General features: G+C 31.7%; 1 protein-coding gene across 1 annotated transcript; it reads right to left on the bottom strand.

Moving 5' to 3' along the window:
- Positions 1 to 11,118: 11,118 nt before the first annotated feature.
- Positions 11,119 to 13,991, bottom strand: LOC144567035 (pectinesterase-like). The gene is made up of 4 exons (XM_078317059.1): positions 13,127 to 13,991; positions 12,722 to 12,972; positions 12,171 to 12,467; positions 11,119 to 11,829 (listed from the first exon to the last, which is right to left on the bottom strand). The coding sequence occupies exons 1-4, from the start codon at positions 13,891 to 13,893 to the stop codon at positions 11,429 to 11,431; spliced, it is 1,716 nt and encodes a 571-aa protein (XP_078173185.1). The 5' UTR covers positions 13,894 to 13,991; the 3' UTR covers positions 11,119 to 11,428.
- Between the last annotated feature and the right edge of the window lie 1,846 nt (positions 13,992 to 15,837).

The raw sequence follows: 15,837 nt of genomic DNA, 5'->3' as shown, positions 1-15,837 counted from the left end.
TTAGATTAGATTGATGAAATTGATAGATGCGTAGCATTGAATGATGCCATCCTATCATTTGATTAGATTAGAATATTAGATAAATGAATTTGATAGATGCAAAGTGTTGAGTCAGATTGATTAGATTATATAACAGAATGGCCGGTCATGAATTCACATTTTATTGCAAAATACTCGCATATATATTATATATCTGTGTATAAACTGTATGTATGTATGTGTGTGTATGTATGTGTGTATGTATGTATATACTTCCAAATATATTAACCAACAAAGAAGTTGTTGGGTTCGTTACAATATCCGACATCATTTTCTAACCTGAAAGTACATGACATGCTAACTTGTGATGATGCTAATTTCTGTATGCTTTTTGGGTCCATATATTATATTTGAGTTTAGCTTGTCGATTTATTCAAAAACCTTTGGCAACCGGTAGCAAGCTAGGATTGTCAAAGTAGCTCTCCCATCAAATCTCATAATTAGCCGTACGTACTAATTAGGTTAACTTGGATGATCTGCCAATTAGGTTTTTTTTTAACTTAAATTAAAATCGCCTTCCTTTTATTAATTAGTTACATCACAACCTCACGAGGTAATTAAGCTAGATTAATGAAAACCTAGCTAGCTACTAGATGAACTGACCAACAAACAAAAAATTACTTAAGAAAAGCAGTCGACAAAGAGCTGTTCATAACTAATTAACAATTAATCAACATAATACTTAGGGCGGAATATATATATATATATAACGATAAAAAGATCCTTCTAAAAATTAACAAAATGATACAATACTAAATAACTTTAAATAGAAATTGCCTGGAAATTGTATAACGCAGTAGGCACTAGGCACTGAGAACGCTGTGCATGCTAGCCATCATCCCTCCATGCATGACACTTCTTGGAGCATCCACTTGTAGAAATAGTTTACCAATTGCTCACAGCTGGATACATATTTAATTAGGTTCAATTCATTCTTTTACTAATATATATTGGAGAATAACTGAGAGAGTTACATTCCATCTAATCCTGGAAGGATGATTTATAGTGAGCACAAAAAGTCATCAGTTGTTAGAAACTTCAAGATAACAATAACTTAATTAATCACCATTAGTTACCCCAAAAGGCTTCAATTATACGACTTGGTAAAAATCAGATACCTACCCAATTAATGCAAAGATGTAATCCCTTCTACACCAGCTAATTAAGCATAGGGAAACGTGTACAAACTTCTATTCTATTCCCAGTCAAAAGAAAGGCCAATTAATTATTATCTGTAATCTTCAGGAATCAGGGCAATTGATTTGTATACCTTTCATATGATATTTCTTTATTTTTTAAAGTAAACAAATTAAGTCAATCCCAATAACTGGTTGGAATTGGCTGGAACTAGATTCTGTATTTCAATTTTTTCATGTAGCACGTGCTATATATTATTTTCCATTTTAATTTTTTAGTCTGCGCATTACATGAAGCTAAAAAAGTGATGTTAATATCTTTATTCAGACAAAATATAACAAAATGAATGAAGCTAGGATTGTTGAAACTTTAATTTATAAACTCAAAATTTTATTACATAATTTTATTTAAGTCATCCGATAACTTTTAATTTATTTTAAAATTTCTTCTAATGACTCCTTAAATATATTTTCATATTTATTTCCGTTAGAAACATACAAATTAACATTTTTAATAAATTGTTAGTGAACTTAAAACAGTTCGATTTTTTTCATCCTTTCGCCAATGACAGCTGGAGATTAATTGACATCTGATCCTTATAAAATAACCTTCTTGTTTTTAGCCATTATACATTTGGTTATATATATTCTCTTGTTTCTGAAGAACCATAATTTGACGCATTATTTGACATACAATTGAGTTCAAAATTTATCCTAATTATCATGATTTATTGTATTTTATTTATCATTTCGTTCACTTTTAATTAATGTTAGTCGAGACACAAGATACTGCGCAAGTTTTTAATTATTGCAGAATTAGAGCACGAAACTGCGCGATCTGCATGTGCACAGAAGATCAAAAATATCAAGCCGAATGAAGATGGGTCTATGATTTCGCTACCAACTAATGCATTTCATATTTGGCTGCCGCATCAATTCTTACCAAGGTTCTAAATAGCTAGCTATAGCGGCGCTATAGCTACGCTATAGCTTTTCCGGACCATAAACGCTAAGCTATGAGATAAAATTGCGCTAACTCAGCTACGACCGCTATAGTTATAATAGCTGACCGCTATTACTGCTATATGAGACCCGCTATAGCTACCGCTATGCTACATGATTTTTTTTTTGCAATTTATATGAACTTCTGTACTTCTATTCTTATTTCTAATGCTACATGGTCTTCTACGATAAGTATACTAAACCAAACTATATACTTCTATTTTTATTTGTGATTTATTCTATCATTCTATATCGAGAAATATTCAAATACTAATTCTTCATTTTGATTACTCTTTTTATAGTATTCATTTGTAAAATTATTATCGTTCGTTTCAATTGAAAGCTAATTTTGATTATTATTATAATTATAAAATGTTTAAATATGTATATTGACTTTATTTACCTTATAAAATTAATTGCTCTTTGTCTATTATAATATGTAATACCATGAAGTATAAACTATTAAATAATGTTACTTTTTAGATTTTTTTTCCTTCTTATTTGCGTAATTGATAAAAGTATAAACTTAGATTAGTTGTCATTTAGTTGTTACATCAATTCTCTAATATTTATTATGTTGATAATTAGTAGAAATATAGAATATAAAGTTTGAAAAGGAAAAATCGCTATGTGTGATAGCTTCCGCTATAGCTACGCTATTCGCAATAGCTTTTTTTTTTGGTCTCCCCGCTATGCCGCTATAATCGCTATTTAGAACCTTGATTCTTACCAATTAATTCAATTGGATTGCTGGGCATATGGCGCAATTGATTTTCTTACCAAAGTTTTCATTGGATGAGAGTAGAATACATATTCGGCTCTGCCAAATTAGAGGGACTATATTTGTTTTTATCTTTTATTTTATTTTGGACACTTGGAATTTTGGAGGGAATTTCGGCCAGAGAGGAAATTGAAGAAAGTGAGTTCGGCCAGTGACAACTTGAAGGAAGCTAGAGCCGTGTTTGATTTAAGGGACCCTTTATTTTTCTTCTTCTTTTATTTATCTGATTTTAATGAAATTAAATATGACTTGTGCTTGTGTACAAAGTATGCTTGGCTAAACATTTTAGCTAGGGATATGGGAGTAACTTGATACTTTTGTTATGTTAATTTAGTTGTTTGAATTTTATTTGTGGTTGTGATGTTGATTTGTTTATGAATGCTTGAATGGTTTGTTTAGTTATTTCTTATTTTATTAAGGGATCCGCTAATAATAAATTGAGACCGAAAGGAGAAATTTATATTAGAAGTACTTTTTAAAATAGCAATAGTTATGCAAACAAATTAGATAAATTTGATAATGGATCGAAAGGAGAAATTAAATTACTAGAGCAACATAAACGAACTTAAGTACTCGGAGCTACAAAAGTAGTCCAAAAGGCTTTTGGGGTAAAACACGGGTTATCAAATGACTTAATGGGTTTAGATTAAAACTGGTAAGAGACGAACGTAAGAGACCTATTTAATCTAGATACGGTGCGAAGCCGCGAAAGTGGATAAATATTTACCTTAGGATAACACCCTCTCAACAATTGTAACCCAAATATTAGAAAAACAATTAGAAATACATAATTAAAAGTATCATAGTGAAACCATAATCCTAGATATTCATTCCCTCTGATTTTTTTTCATCATTTTCTGTTTCTGGAATTCAATCTGCATTCTGTTAATTTAAGTTGCACTCAGATAATTCATCATGCATTCTGTCTGGAATTTATTCTGCATTAGTTTATAATTCGTCCTGCATTTAGTTAATTCATCCAGCATTTTTATAATTCAGTTTATAAAAAATCACTCAATACTTGCTTGTCTAGATTATTGAAATTAAATCGGTAAACCAGTACTTACAATACCTCTCTGTGGTTCGATACCCAAATTACTAAGCGATAAGGTCGTACGCTTGCGACCGAATTGTATTGGGATTAGAGATTAAATTGTTAAGCTACCAAAAATACATCATTTTCTTACTAATGTACGTTTCATTTCTAATATCCCCTTTCTCTGTTTAGTATTTGTGAACAATCCAATTAAATCACAACTTTACTGTTAGAAATTGCGAGTTATCGTGAATCGCTTTTGGTGGTGATTCTAAATCTTACACGATAAATACGGAATATGCTTAGGGATAATTTTTACACGATATGGATAATATATTATTTCAACTTGATTTATTTTAATTAATTTTGATTAACTTTTTAACTATCCGCAATTTTCTTAATTTTTACCTGACATGAACAAAAGTTAAAGTTGTCAATTCACCTTAACTTATTTATATTAGGTTTTTTATATATCTTTGTAGGAAGAGCAATTAATGTATAAGATCAATTAGGTTAGACGTAATTCTCGCTGTAACAACAAAATTGACAATTTGATTATGAACTTACCAATTTCAAGATCTAATTTTCTTCAACTCTACTTAATTCTTTCTAGGATGATTATCAAAAAATTACAAAACTTAATTAATAGCTAGTTGGCTTAATCATGGACACTGAAACATCCAACTCATCAGATGAAATCTTGATTTGAACAATGCAAAGGCTGTACGTATATATATTGACAAAACGGACTATATTTTATATTAGAAAGATATGCTTGTCAATTGAATAATCCTAGCTTATCTCGCTTTCGAGTAGACTATCCATGGTAGCAAGGTTAACATATATCATTTCTGCATGATTGCATAGTATTTGAAAAAATTTCAATAGTTTACTTTGAATAGACGAACGAACAAACGAAAACATATAAACAAAAGTTTGGCATTTTTTTCACTATTGTTTAGATAGGTACAAAATCAATATTTTTGGTTCATAAACAGTCATTTTGTACCTGTATAAAAAAATAGTATTTTTTTTCAAAATATATAAAAATTGGTCTTCAAGCAAAATTTAATATGGACATCATATTGATTGGTTTGGATCAACTATATGAACTTTGAAAATGAAAATAAAAATTATGAAGTACGATGAGACTTAAAGATATGAGAAATTTGAACCCTCCTCTGCAAATAATACCCTAATTATTTGTGAATATGGTGAATTTAAGGATAATTTCTGTACTTCTCCACTAATACGTCTGATTCTAAAAAAATAATAATTGCTAAGTCCGGTGAATTCCCGCTTAATTATTTATTTGGTTCTCATTTAAAAGTTAAAACTAACTATTAGTACTATTCTAAGAAGTAATATCACAATGCACTGGCTTTACTGAGGTCATCATCCAGAGAAAGTTTTTTAAATTTCGGCGCAATGAAAATTGTGTTAAAATGGGCCATGGGCCTTTCTACTTTTATAAGAATATCTTGTTGGGCCTCGCACTTGGTAAGGCCATTGGATTAACTGTAATTACAAGGGTTCTATTCGGTCCGGATAGAATGGTAAAATAATAGAGGACAAGTGATATTTAGAAAATGTTTTTATTTTGCATTATTCAAGTTGTATTTAGTTGAAAAAGAAAAAAATAAAATAGTTAAAGAGAAAAGTATTGATAAATGAATCAATTTCATCTCTTAAAAAAAATATGAATTTCTCTATTTCACAGTCTCCATAAAATAAATTATGCTTTGCACATAAAGGGGCACTTTTGGGCAATTATCTAGAGATGCCTAAGCTATTCAACCTATTTTGACAAAAACATGCATTATCGATGAGATTTAACAAAAGAAGTCATTGCATGAGAGGTGTTATATCCAGTTTTCCCCATTTCCTTTTATGACAATCGAAGAAAATATTTTTTTATGAAGGGTCATGCAGCTAGGGGTGCAAATGGATCTGATATTATCCGTCTTAATCTGAATATGTATTCGAATTTTTGCGAATTCACATATTTGAATATAAATAGTTGTGGACACGGTTTCGGTTTTGTAATCTGATACGTATACGGATACCGTGTATTTAATTTTTTGGATATCCGAATATAATCCCAGCTCTCCGATTTATTTTTCTCCCAATTTCTCATCCCTTCCACTTCTTTCAATTTCTTGCTTCCACTTCTTCGACATCTCTTCTAATTTCATGTATTACACCTTTCGAATTTATTGCGGCTGTTCAAAGTTATTCATCGTGAATTCAACATATATCTAACAGGAGTTGTCTCCACTAGATTCTAAAAAAAGATTGTTACAGCCTTACAGGAAACGCCTATACATCTGTTATGATTTATTTTTTAAATTCTATTGTTTAGACAATTAGCAGCTCAGATTCTCTGTTTGAATTTCAGAAGTCATTTTGAAGCAATTTTTACACTGTTGCTATCTTAAAAAATAAAGTTTGTTATTGAGTGAAATTCTCAATTTCTATAGTAATAGCCAACTGGGTCAACTGTCTTGTGACAATGAAAAATGAAAGAAAAAAGCTAAACATGTTTGGCAATAAGTGTTTGTTATTTATTTATCTGTTCAATAATATATTATTCTTTTGAAAAATAAACTATTTTACTGTTTTAGGGTGACCACTTTAAATAGCATCATTGAACAGATCTATCGAAAACGATACTAATTTTGTTACTTAGATATATATTTGTAATGATGTAACAAATTTAATGTGAGAAACATTATTTTGTTCACCATAACAATTAAATATCAAATTATATCCGTATTTTTATGTTGTTTTAATTTTCTAATGATAAAAATAATTTGTTAAATAATATGTTGATTTTGTCATAATATCTGAATCAGGTATTTGTTAATGTCCGATCGGTATCTGTACTCTTATCTGAAAAATAAAAATAAATACGGATATAATTTTACCACTATACGATCCAAATCCGATCCATTTGCAACTCTACATGCAGCACATTTGACATGGGATCCACACGACACCACGTAAGAGATGCAAAGCCTAACAGACGGATGGGTATGCTTCGAGATTTGTGCTACCTTTTGTATTTGTCCATCAGAACGCCTTCATCAGTTACCAAAATGGAGAATACAGCATCCGAATCGTTGATTAAAAATGACAAAGCAGACAGAAACAAAGGGACCAAAATGGATAATACAGCATCCTATAAATTGAAGTTTTTTATTTTTGTCTTTTAAAAATTTTAAATTTTCAAAAATAAATACTTTTAATCTCCCTCATAAAAAACGAAATTACATAACATATTCATTCATCTCTCCAATATTTTTCTTGTTATCTTTTTCTTATAGGTCCATCAGAACACCTTCAGATATCATCAGGTACCAAAATGGAGATTACAACATCCGGATCGTTGATCAAGAATGACAAAGCAGACATAAACAGAAGAGTTTGTAAGCCAATGGGTACCAAGCATCCCTATAAATTATTGATTTTTTTTTCTTCCGAAATTCTAAATTTAATAAAATTAATACTTTTAATATAATTCATAAAAATTAAAATTATATAACACATTCATACCGAACTTAATCACAAAATAGTCCGAATGCAAGAAATACGATACTCAAGGAATGCATTCTCCCCTCGAAAGCCGAAATTTTTTGTGAAACCATAAATAAACAAATAAATTTTATCAAACTAACTTGATTGCTTTGTTTTTCATAAAAACCATAAGAAATGAGATGCTATTTTGGTCCTCTTTTTTTGGGGGGACCGAATTGTCATTTCGATCCCAGTCATTTTCACAAATTTCAAGAAAAAAATACGTTGAAAAATTATAAAAATATCTGAGACCGAATTGCCATTTCGGTCCTCAAAAAATAAAAAATAAAAAAATTCGGGACCGAAATGGCATTGCGGTACTTATGGTTTTTATTAAAAAAAATAATTATGTTGGTTTTATAATTTTTTTTTTCTAATTATGATTTATAAAAAAAATTCTCGAAAGCCTCCCATTAGATACTCCAGGTGTTATTTCCAAGTATAATTTGACAAATGCAGATTTGACATTTGACGAGTAAGATTTAGAAGAAAATGATAGAATGATGGGTCATGCATTAATTAGTTATTTTTTCTTTGTAGTATTAATGCACGTGTCAAAAGCATTCAACCGCTCAAGTGCATTACTTTGAGTAGTATGTTATGTAATTAGATTTTTAACAGGAAGAGGATCTAATTACTATTTATTAAGTATTTTATAAAATTATCGTTTTTAGACAATTTTGCATTACCAAAAAATAATAGTTTTATAAAATACTTAAAAAATAGTAAAAAAATTCAAAAAATTATAAAATTTTATCTCCAAACACATTTTAATATAGATATTATGTTGTAAGTAGATCCCTCCTCTTTTAACAGAAATAATATACAAATAATTTAACTTATTATTTTTTTATTTAAAAATATATATTTTAAAAAAATTGTGAATGATACGTGTTAACTGTATTTTATATTTATATAATGCACAAGTATAATGATTAAGGAGATTTTTCTAATGTTATTTGATAACAGACGCTGACTAAAACTTTATATACATTGATCGAGCAACTGAAATATTTTGACTAATATTACATTAATTATGATACTTCTTATTTTTTCACTTAATAATGCTTCTATTTATTATTTTGCTGTCGATTGATTATATTAAAAAACATCTTATTTTGACATTTATCTAATACGTGGTATTTTATTATAATGAGAAACTAAATATGATATTATCATGTTAGATATGTTAATTGTTTTGAGCTTTTATGCCCGTGCAATGCATCAAAATATTGTGGAACATTAAGAGACACCAAGTAATAATTATTCTAAATTTTATCCTAAGTTTGTAAGTTAGTTTTTTTTGTTTCAGATAGGCATTGATTGTGGTTAAAATGCCTCATTGTTGTCATCTCACAATTATGTCAATTCAAATTGTTCAATATGATTCAGAATTTTTTGAAAAATAATAATTTTGTATCTATCTAAAAAAACTAGTAAATTTTTTTTTGAAAAGAATGTAAAAATTAGCGTCTAAGCATATTATGATATAGAAATCATGTTGAGCCGATTGGATTGACTATTTGAACTTTAAAAATGACAATAAAAATGTAAGGCATGACTAGTGCAATTATATAACATTTTAATCCTACGTACTCTTAAATTTTACATTTCGAAAATAAACAGGCTCAATATATTGGAAATTCCCTTCCGAATTTATACCAAATTCCGACAACGATACAAAGCCAAATATTATCAAGTTGCAAAAAAGAACATTACTGTTCATGAGGTAGCCCGTTACCCGTAGCCTTGCAAGGCCGCTGTGTTTGAGATGAAGGGTATTTCACTTCTCAATGAATTGTGCAACACAAAAACAGTTGAGGTTTCTTTTTCGTGAATTCCTTCAAGTTTTTGGTACTGACATCATTGGATTTACTCGGCGCTTAAAATATGGTGACAAACCTCGGGATAATCATTGAGCGAGTTTGCGTTTTGCACCATCAGAATTTTTTTATTTTTAGAAATTATATAAAAGTAACGTAAGGTATTATATGGATTGGGTCTATATTTTGATTTTATAGAAGGAATCGAAATAGGCCATACCGACTACTGTGCAGATGCTACAAAGAATTTCTTAATAAACCGAATTTCGGGTACCTTTATAATTTCTTAAAGGAACCGAAAAAATTTCAGTTCCTTTTATGAGATCGAGGAAAATAAATCTGCTGTAATTCTTGGGGAATTAAAAGATTCTGTAATTCCAATCTGAACTGTTGGTCTTTCTCAAGATTTGTATATGAAAACTTATTTTTTTTCGAGATCTGTACAGAAAATATTTGAACGGTTGATATTAGAATTTCAGGGCCCTGTAATTCCTTCCGAGATTACAACAGATTCGGACTCGAGGTCGAGATATGAATACAATTTATATAATACCTTATATTATTTTTATGTAATTTCTATAGACATGATTGATTGAATAGTATTAATCAGAGGAATTAAGAGAAGTCATGAATGAATGGTCTTGTCATAGACCTCGAAATGACTCATGCATGACGACCCCATGAGGTTCGCAAGTTCATTTGTCAAATTATTCTCTTTTTTCGTTTTTTTTTAACTCGACGCAGCGTTCTGCAAAAAAAGGAAATAAACATAGAAGTATAAAAAAAAAATATGAATTTAGCATTTTCAGAACAAACTAAAATTGTAAGTACTAAATTATAAGCACTTAATTGACAATTTTATAAAGAGACTCAACTATATAAAAATTAAAAAAAAATCAATTAAATTTCAAAATACATAATTTTTTTTTCTAAATCACATATGTTAAACACCTCTTAGCTTGACTTTAGATTCGCTCCTGCGCACATTCACTTTTTATAACGTCTTTTTCAAGCTTTACTAAAGGTCACTAAAAAGAATAACAAATAAGATCATCTAAGCCTTAATTAAAAAATGCGATGAGGCTGCAAACAAGAATTTCAAATTTAGTACCCAGATCCTAGACAGGCTTTACTAAAATTAAACTTGTATCCGAGGGCATCTTATATGAAGATAAGGCCATTTGGGCTTTTCTCGACAAATGGATTATTTGGATCAAGCAATTAACTTTTTTAAGGGTCTTCTAACATTGCAATAAATTGGATACTGGAAAAGCACATTCTGATTGCATTGTAATAATTTGATAACATTTGGTGTATGTAAGCAATCAAACAACAAAATACACTCTTTTTGAGTTTTGGACAGCTGGCAAATGTGCGAAAAGGGAACTTATTAAATGTTGTTGAATCGGACGTTTTAATTGTAGAGAATCCAGTTGGATTTATTCCCACTAGTTATAGTTTTTTTTTCATATCCATTATCATACATGAATCCGGTTGGATTTATTGTAAGTATGAATTGTCAAATTTTGTATAGGATTGTTGGCATCATCTCCTTTCAAGGAGATGTACATTGTCTTGATTTCCATGTCCCAATCTTTTAGAAGATTAAGTTGTATACAGTTGCGTACTTGCGTTGATCTTTTTAGATGAAATAATTTGTAAGATATAAATTTGAAAATCAAATTATTTATCAACACATTTAAATTAACATTATTAACAGCTGACTCATGAGGAAGAAAATAAATTACATTACTATTTTTTCCTTGAAACTGCATATAGCATTACATTCACATGATATAATTCCCAATTGCATGGAGATCGAGACTATTGTTACGATACCCCAACTGCAAATTAATAATAATTTTACTGGTATATCTTAACACTAGGTATATGCCCATACAAATTTACAACAGGGCACACCTGTCTAATCTTCCGCGTATATATTTAATTAATTAGATAGCTCATCGAAACTAGCCTTTAACTTAACAGCAAAAGGCAATATTCTCGGTCGTCACTTCTCTAATGAAAAAATTAGTTAGGTCATCAGCCCTGCAGTACTGGGAATTCCAGTTGAATCCAACCATTTATTGTCATTAATGAAGGATCCTACACTGTACTGCGTTGCGTCACTCTTGCTGAGGACATGGAATCCAGGCCACTTCACCCTCTTTTCTATGGCTGCGCCTGATCCCTTGTTGCCGTATTCCCCGTAGATCAAGGTATTTTGCCCGAAATTGGTGTTCCTCCAGGACATCCATCCGTCTTGATGGATTAGGTCACCAATGGTCGACTCTATGATCATAGTTCGGGCGTATTCTTTCCATGGTCGGCCAAGATAGTTTGCAGTATTTAAGCGGTTTGCCTCGAAGTCCTTATCTGCCATAATCTCGCAGTTGTGAAGCACAAATCCCGTTTTCATATTCGGGTCAGTACGCCCTGTTTATAACAATACAATTATCAGTAAATAAAGTACTAATATTTCAATTAAGTCAGAATAAAGATGAACTATACTGGATAGTTAGCAATTTGTTTATTCTTAACCAATTATTTTCTAATAAATCAATAATAATGTAGCAGTGCCGTTTGTCCTGCCACTTCATTATTCCAACCTCCAATTCAAAACAGATCCCACGCAATAGCGAGCCCAAATCGCATAGGTTGCAGATGCACATGTTGAATCTTTGTGGGAGGACCAAATGTTTTCACATTAATAAAATTATAAAATTTCTACATCGATTTCAAAAAGAAAAAAATGTTTAAGCTGTGAAGATTCTGACCATTAGCGGTGATGACATTCTGTGCGCCGTGCTGAGGAGTGTTTACAACGATTTTACAGTTTTGGAAAATTGCGGCCGAGTTTCCAAAGATGAAGTCAATGGTACCAGATATTGTGCAATCGCGAAAGAACTGACGCCCGGTATGGGAATAGAGGGTATCTTGGTATCCATCAATTTTGCAATTATAGAAAGAAATGTATTCTGCACTCGCGCGAACTGTCACCGCCGGATATCCAATTGCCCCTGCAGTGTTTCTAAATCCCATATCCTTGGCAATGAAATTTTGTCCATCGATCGCTGCAGAATGAGACATACATATGTGTGTGTTACATGTTGTTTAAAGAATTTTATGAATTTGCATTATTTTAAATTGCTCTGTTATTGGGATGAAAAAATCTGCGAGATATATGTACATACATGATACATTATTGTAGAATTAAAAAACAAAGTCATATACATATATGTGATTGTTACAATTGATTTGGGAACTAAATAAGGCCAAGAGTCAGAGGAAGAATAAATTAAAGATAGCGAGGGAAATCGAGGCTTACCGAATACGGATTGGAGCTTGGTAGCTGAACCACGGTCACTTATGCTCCCGGTAACAATAGTTTTGTCCATTCCATCACCATATATGGTCAAGTTTGGTTTATCCCTCGGTATCATAACCATCTCCTCATACACACCAGCCTTGACATAAATCACATATTTTGTGTAACTGGCCGGAATGTTCTTAATTGCATCGTTTATGGTCTTGTATTTACCGCTTCCATCCTGTGCCACGACTATATCCGGCTGCGAACTATATTTGCAATAATATGTAATCAGTTACCTACTTGCTTTCCTTTGAAAAAAAAAAGTTCATATAATTTGAAGACTGATACATTATCTTTTTTATTGGTTATTCAACCTAGCAAAAAAAGGCAAATAAGCAGCTTAATTTGTTAGGAAAATACCTAGCAGCTTGCAACAACTTCCTTTCCCCAGTAGATTGCCACATGGGGTAACCATGTCGATCCAAGTCATAACCAAATAGCTGTCTACTTGTTCCGTGGTGAGATTTGCTCTTGACAGAAGATGACGAAATGCTATTGATCACCGCCAAAGCATTGCTGCTCATCATGGTGGCATTTTTCATAATGCGGTTCATCTCTGAATTCAGATTCGAGTTCTCAAAGCCGTCGACGCATGTGTACATATATGTCATCGAGGCCGTAAGCATGTGCACGATATTATCAGCCTCAGCAGTCAAACTTTCAAGATTTTTATCCCCCACAAGATCAACTGCATCCTCTGCGTATTTCAGAGCATCGGTGAGGAGCTTCTGGCAATCATTGAGGGCTGCACCTGTCCTACCTTTGTCGCTACCAATATCAGCTGCACGGTTGGCAGCAATTTCCAACTCACTCAGTGTGACTACGATGAAACTTCTAAAAATTTTAGTTTGCGTTGACGGGCTTTGAGCCAATGAGGCCTCAAACATACTGTTCTGTGATGATTTCGGTTTAGGTGATACATTAGACAACATGAGCTCGCAAGATTCTTTGTGAAGGGCTGTCGAGCACAAGTTTCCTGACCTCGTGAATTTCGAGGTGGTATGTATGGAGGTGGGGATGTCAGATCTAGCTTTCTTTGTCGAGTGCACAAGCGCAATGATTGCACCAGCACATACGATGATCACCAACAGTGATGCAAGAATGCCGGCAACTGCTTTTTTGGGCATTTTGCTTGTACTTTCTCGATCATGCGAGATGTATAGCTAGATCAATAGAAACAGGGTAATCCAAGAGCTTGAATCGGTCCAAGCTCCAACTATTCGATAGAGGGAGGATTGGGGTTGTACATGGCATATTAATTCTTGTTAATTAACTAAAGATAGAACTATCATTTGAAACCTCTCGTGTATGGGGTGACAGATTGACATCTATTAGAAATCAGTAAAGATTAATGAATTATTGTTATATTGATTATTAATTTCTCGTGAATTACAATTTATCAATACACTAAATTTGTACAACCTAAGGCTTAAGAACCGTTATACTTTGACTAACCGAGTGTGTCATCTCCAATAACACTAGGGGTGTCAATGACACCCGTTTACCCGTTTACCCTACCCATATCGTATTCGATAAGACGGGTATGGGTAAGGTTTTTTTTTCGTTAGTCTATTGGGTATGGGTATGGATAAAGATTTTTTTTCGTTAGATAAACGGGTATGGATACGGGTAAAGGTTATTTCGTACCCGTTGGGTAATGGGTAATTATATGAAATATATTATATATAAATATATCAATATTATATCCAATTTATTTTTTTTTCTTCTTTTCATATTGTTGTATGCCTGTATCAACACTAGAGACATATATATCAACGAATTCATTTTCTTGTTTTCTTCCTTATTCATCGTTATTGCCTTTTTCTCAATTCTACAAATAAAAATATTCCATGTTTCAAAGAAAATATTTCCTCACCTTATTTTCTGGCAATAATGTATTGTTTGGTATAAATAAGTAATCCATTAATGTCAGCTCAGGTGTTAGCGTCTGAATTTTGCATTACATGTCAGCTTTCTCAAGGTTATACTATGAATATATATATTTAATAATTGAATGAGATGGAATGAAATGTTAGAAGAAATAATGTAACAAATGACAAAATTGACCATATGCTGTCCAAACCATTATATTGGTATTTTCGTTATTCGCCCACTACCGTTTCGTTATCCGTTAATCATAACGGGTATGGGTAGGGTAGGGTAAGACAAATTCTTAACGGGTATGGGTAGGGTATGGGTAAGGTCAATTCTTAGTGGGTATGGGTATGAAAATGGTTCCACCCTCCCCGTATCGTACCCATTGACACCCCTAAATAACACCCTTATTTGCATGTGTTTTTAATTTTCCATTTTTAGCGGCAAAACGTTGGACGTAGGTAGACATATACAATTGACTTAGTCAACTTAAAAAAAATTTGACTAAGTTAAGGGGCTTATAAGCGCCGGACCACTGTTGGGCCGGGAAGCAGATAAAAGAGGATGTATAACAGTATAAACCTAACGGGAGGGGCCGACCTTGTCAAAATCAACAGGTTGACTGGTTTAGACTTGAGAGAGATTAAAGGAAAGGAAGGAATCGAAGAAGCTCACATATGGGGCCCGTATGCAGAATGAAGAACTCCTCTTAACCACCTTAACACTGGCACGAGAAGCTCTCCAGTACCGGAGAGAAAGAGAACAGAGAATATTTATTTTTAGAACTTAGCTGATGATTCAAGAAACATAATTCGTGATTTATTCTGTAAAACTCTATAACATAATATTCCTATAAATAGATTGATGTATTCATAACAGATATGCTTGAAATTGAATAAAGTTGTTCTTTTACTTTTATAATTCTACCCTCCTAAAATTCAAAAACTTTTTTCTCTTCAAAGAAAAACTTTCAAAAACTACAAATTCCAATTCTCAGCTAGTGATATTAGTGATTAATGCATAATTACAAATAAAAATAATCAAACAATCAACTGATTATCCATCAGATATTTTCAAAAAGTAAATATTAACAAATTATTTTTATGTTATTTTCTCCTTTTTAGGTTCTTCTCAATTTCTATTATTTTAGGTCTGTTGTTTTTTCATTTTTCTGAGCTGATCAGCTGTTTTTAACT

This window comes from Carex rostrata, chromosome 16 (assembly GCF_964058835.1).
Source record: "Carex rostrata chromosome 16, lpCarRost1.2, whole genome shotgun sequence".
Lineage (NCBI taxonomy): Eukaryota > Viridiplantae > Streptophyta > Magnoliopsida > Poales > Cyperaceae > Carex > Carex rostrata.
This window is presented reverse-complemented; position numbering and strand designations above follow the sequence as displayed.

Excerpts from the sequence above, each read along its gene's own strand:
- LOC144567035 (XM_078317059.1), bottom strand. The coding sequence starts at position 13,893 with ATGCCCAAAAAAGCAGTTGCCGGCATTCTTGCATCACTGTTGGTGATC. Across the intron at positions 12,468-12,721 it reads CAAGCTCCAATCCGTATTCG|CGATCGATGGACAAAATTTC; the intron begins GTAAGCCTCGAT and ends CTCATTCTGCAG. Across the intron at positions 11,830-12,170 it reads GAATGTCATCACCGCTAATG|GGCGTACTGACCCGAATATG; the intron begins GTCAGAATCTTC and ends TGTTATAAACAG.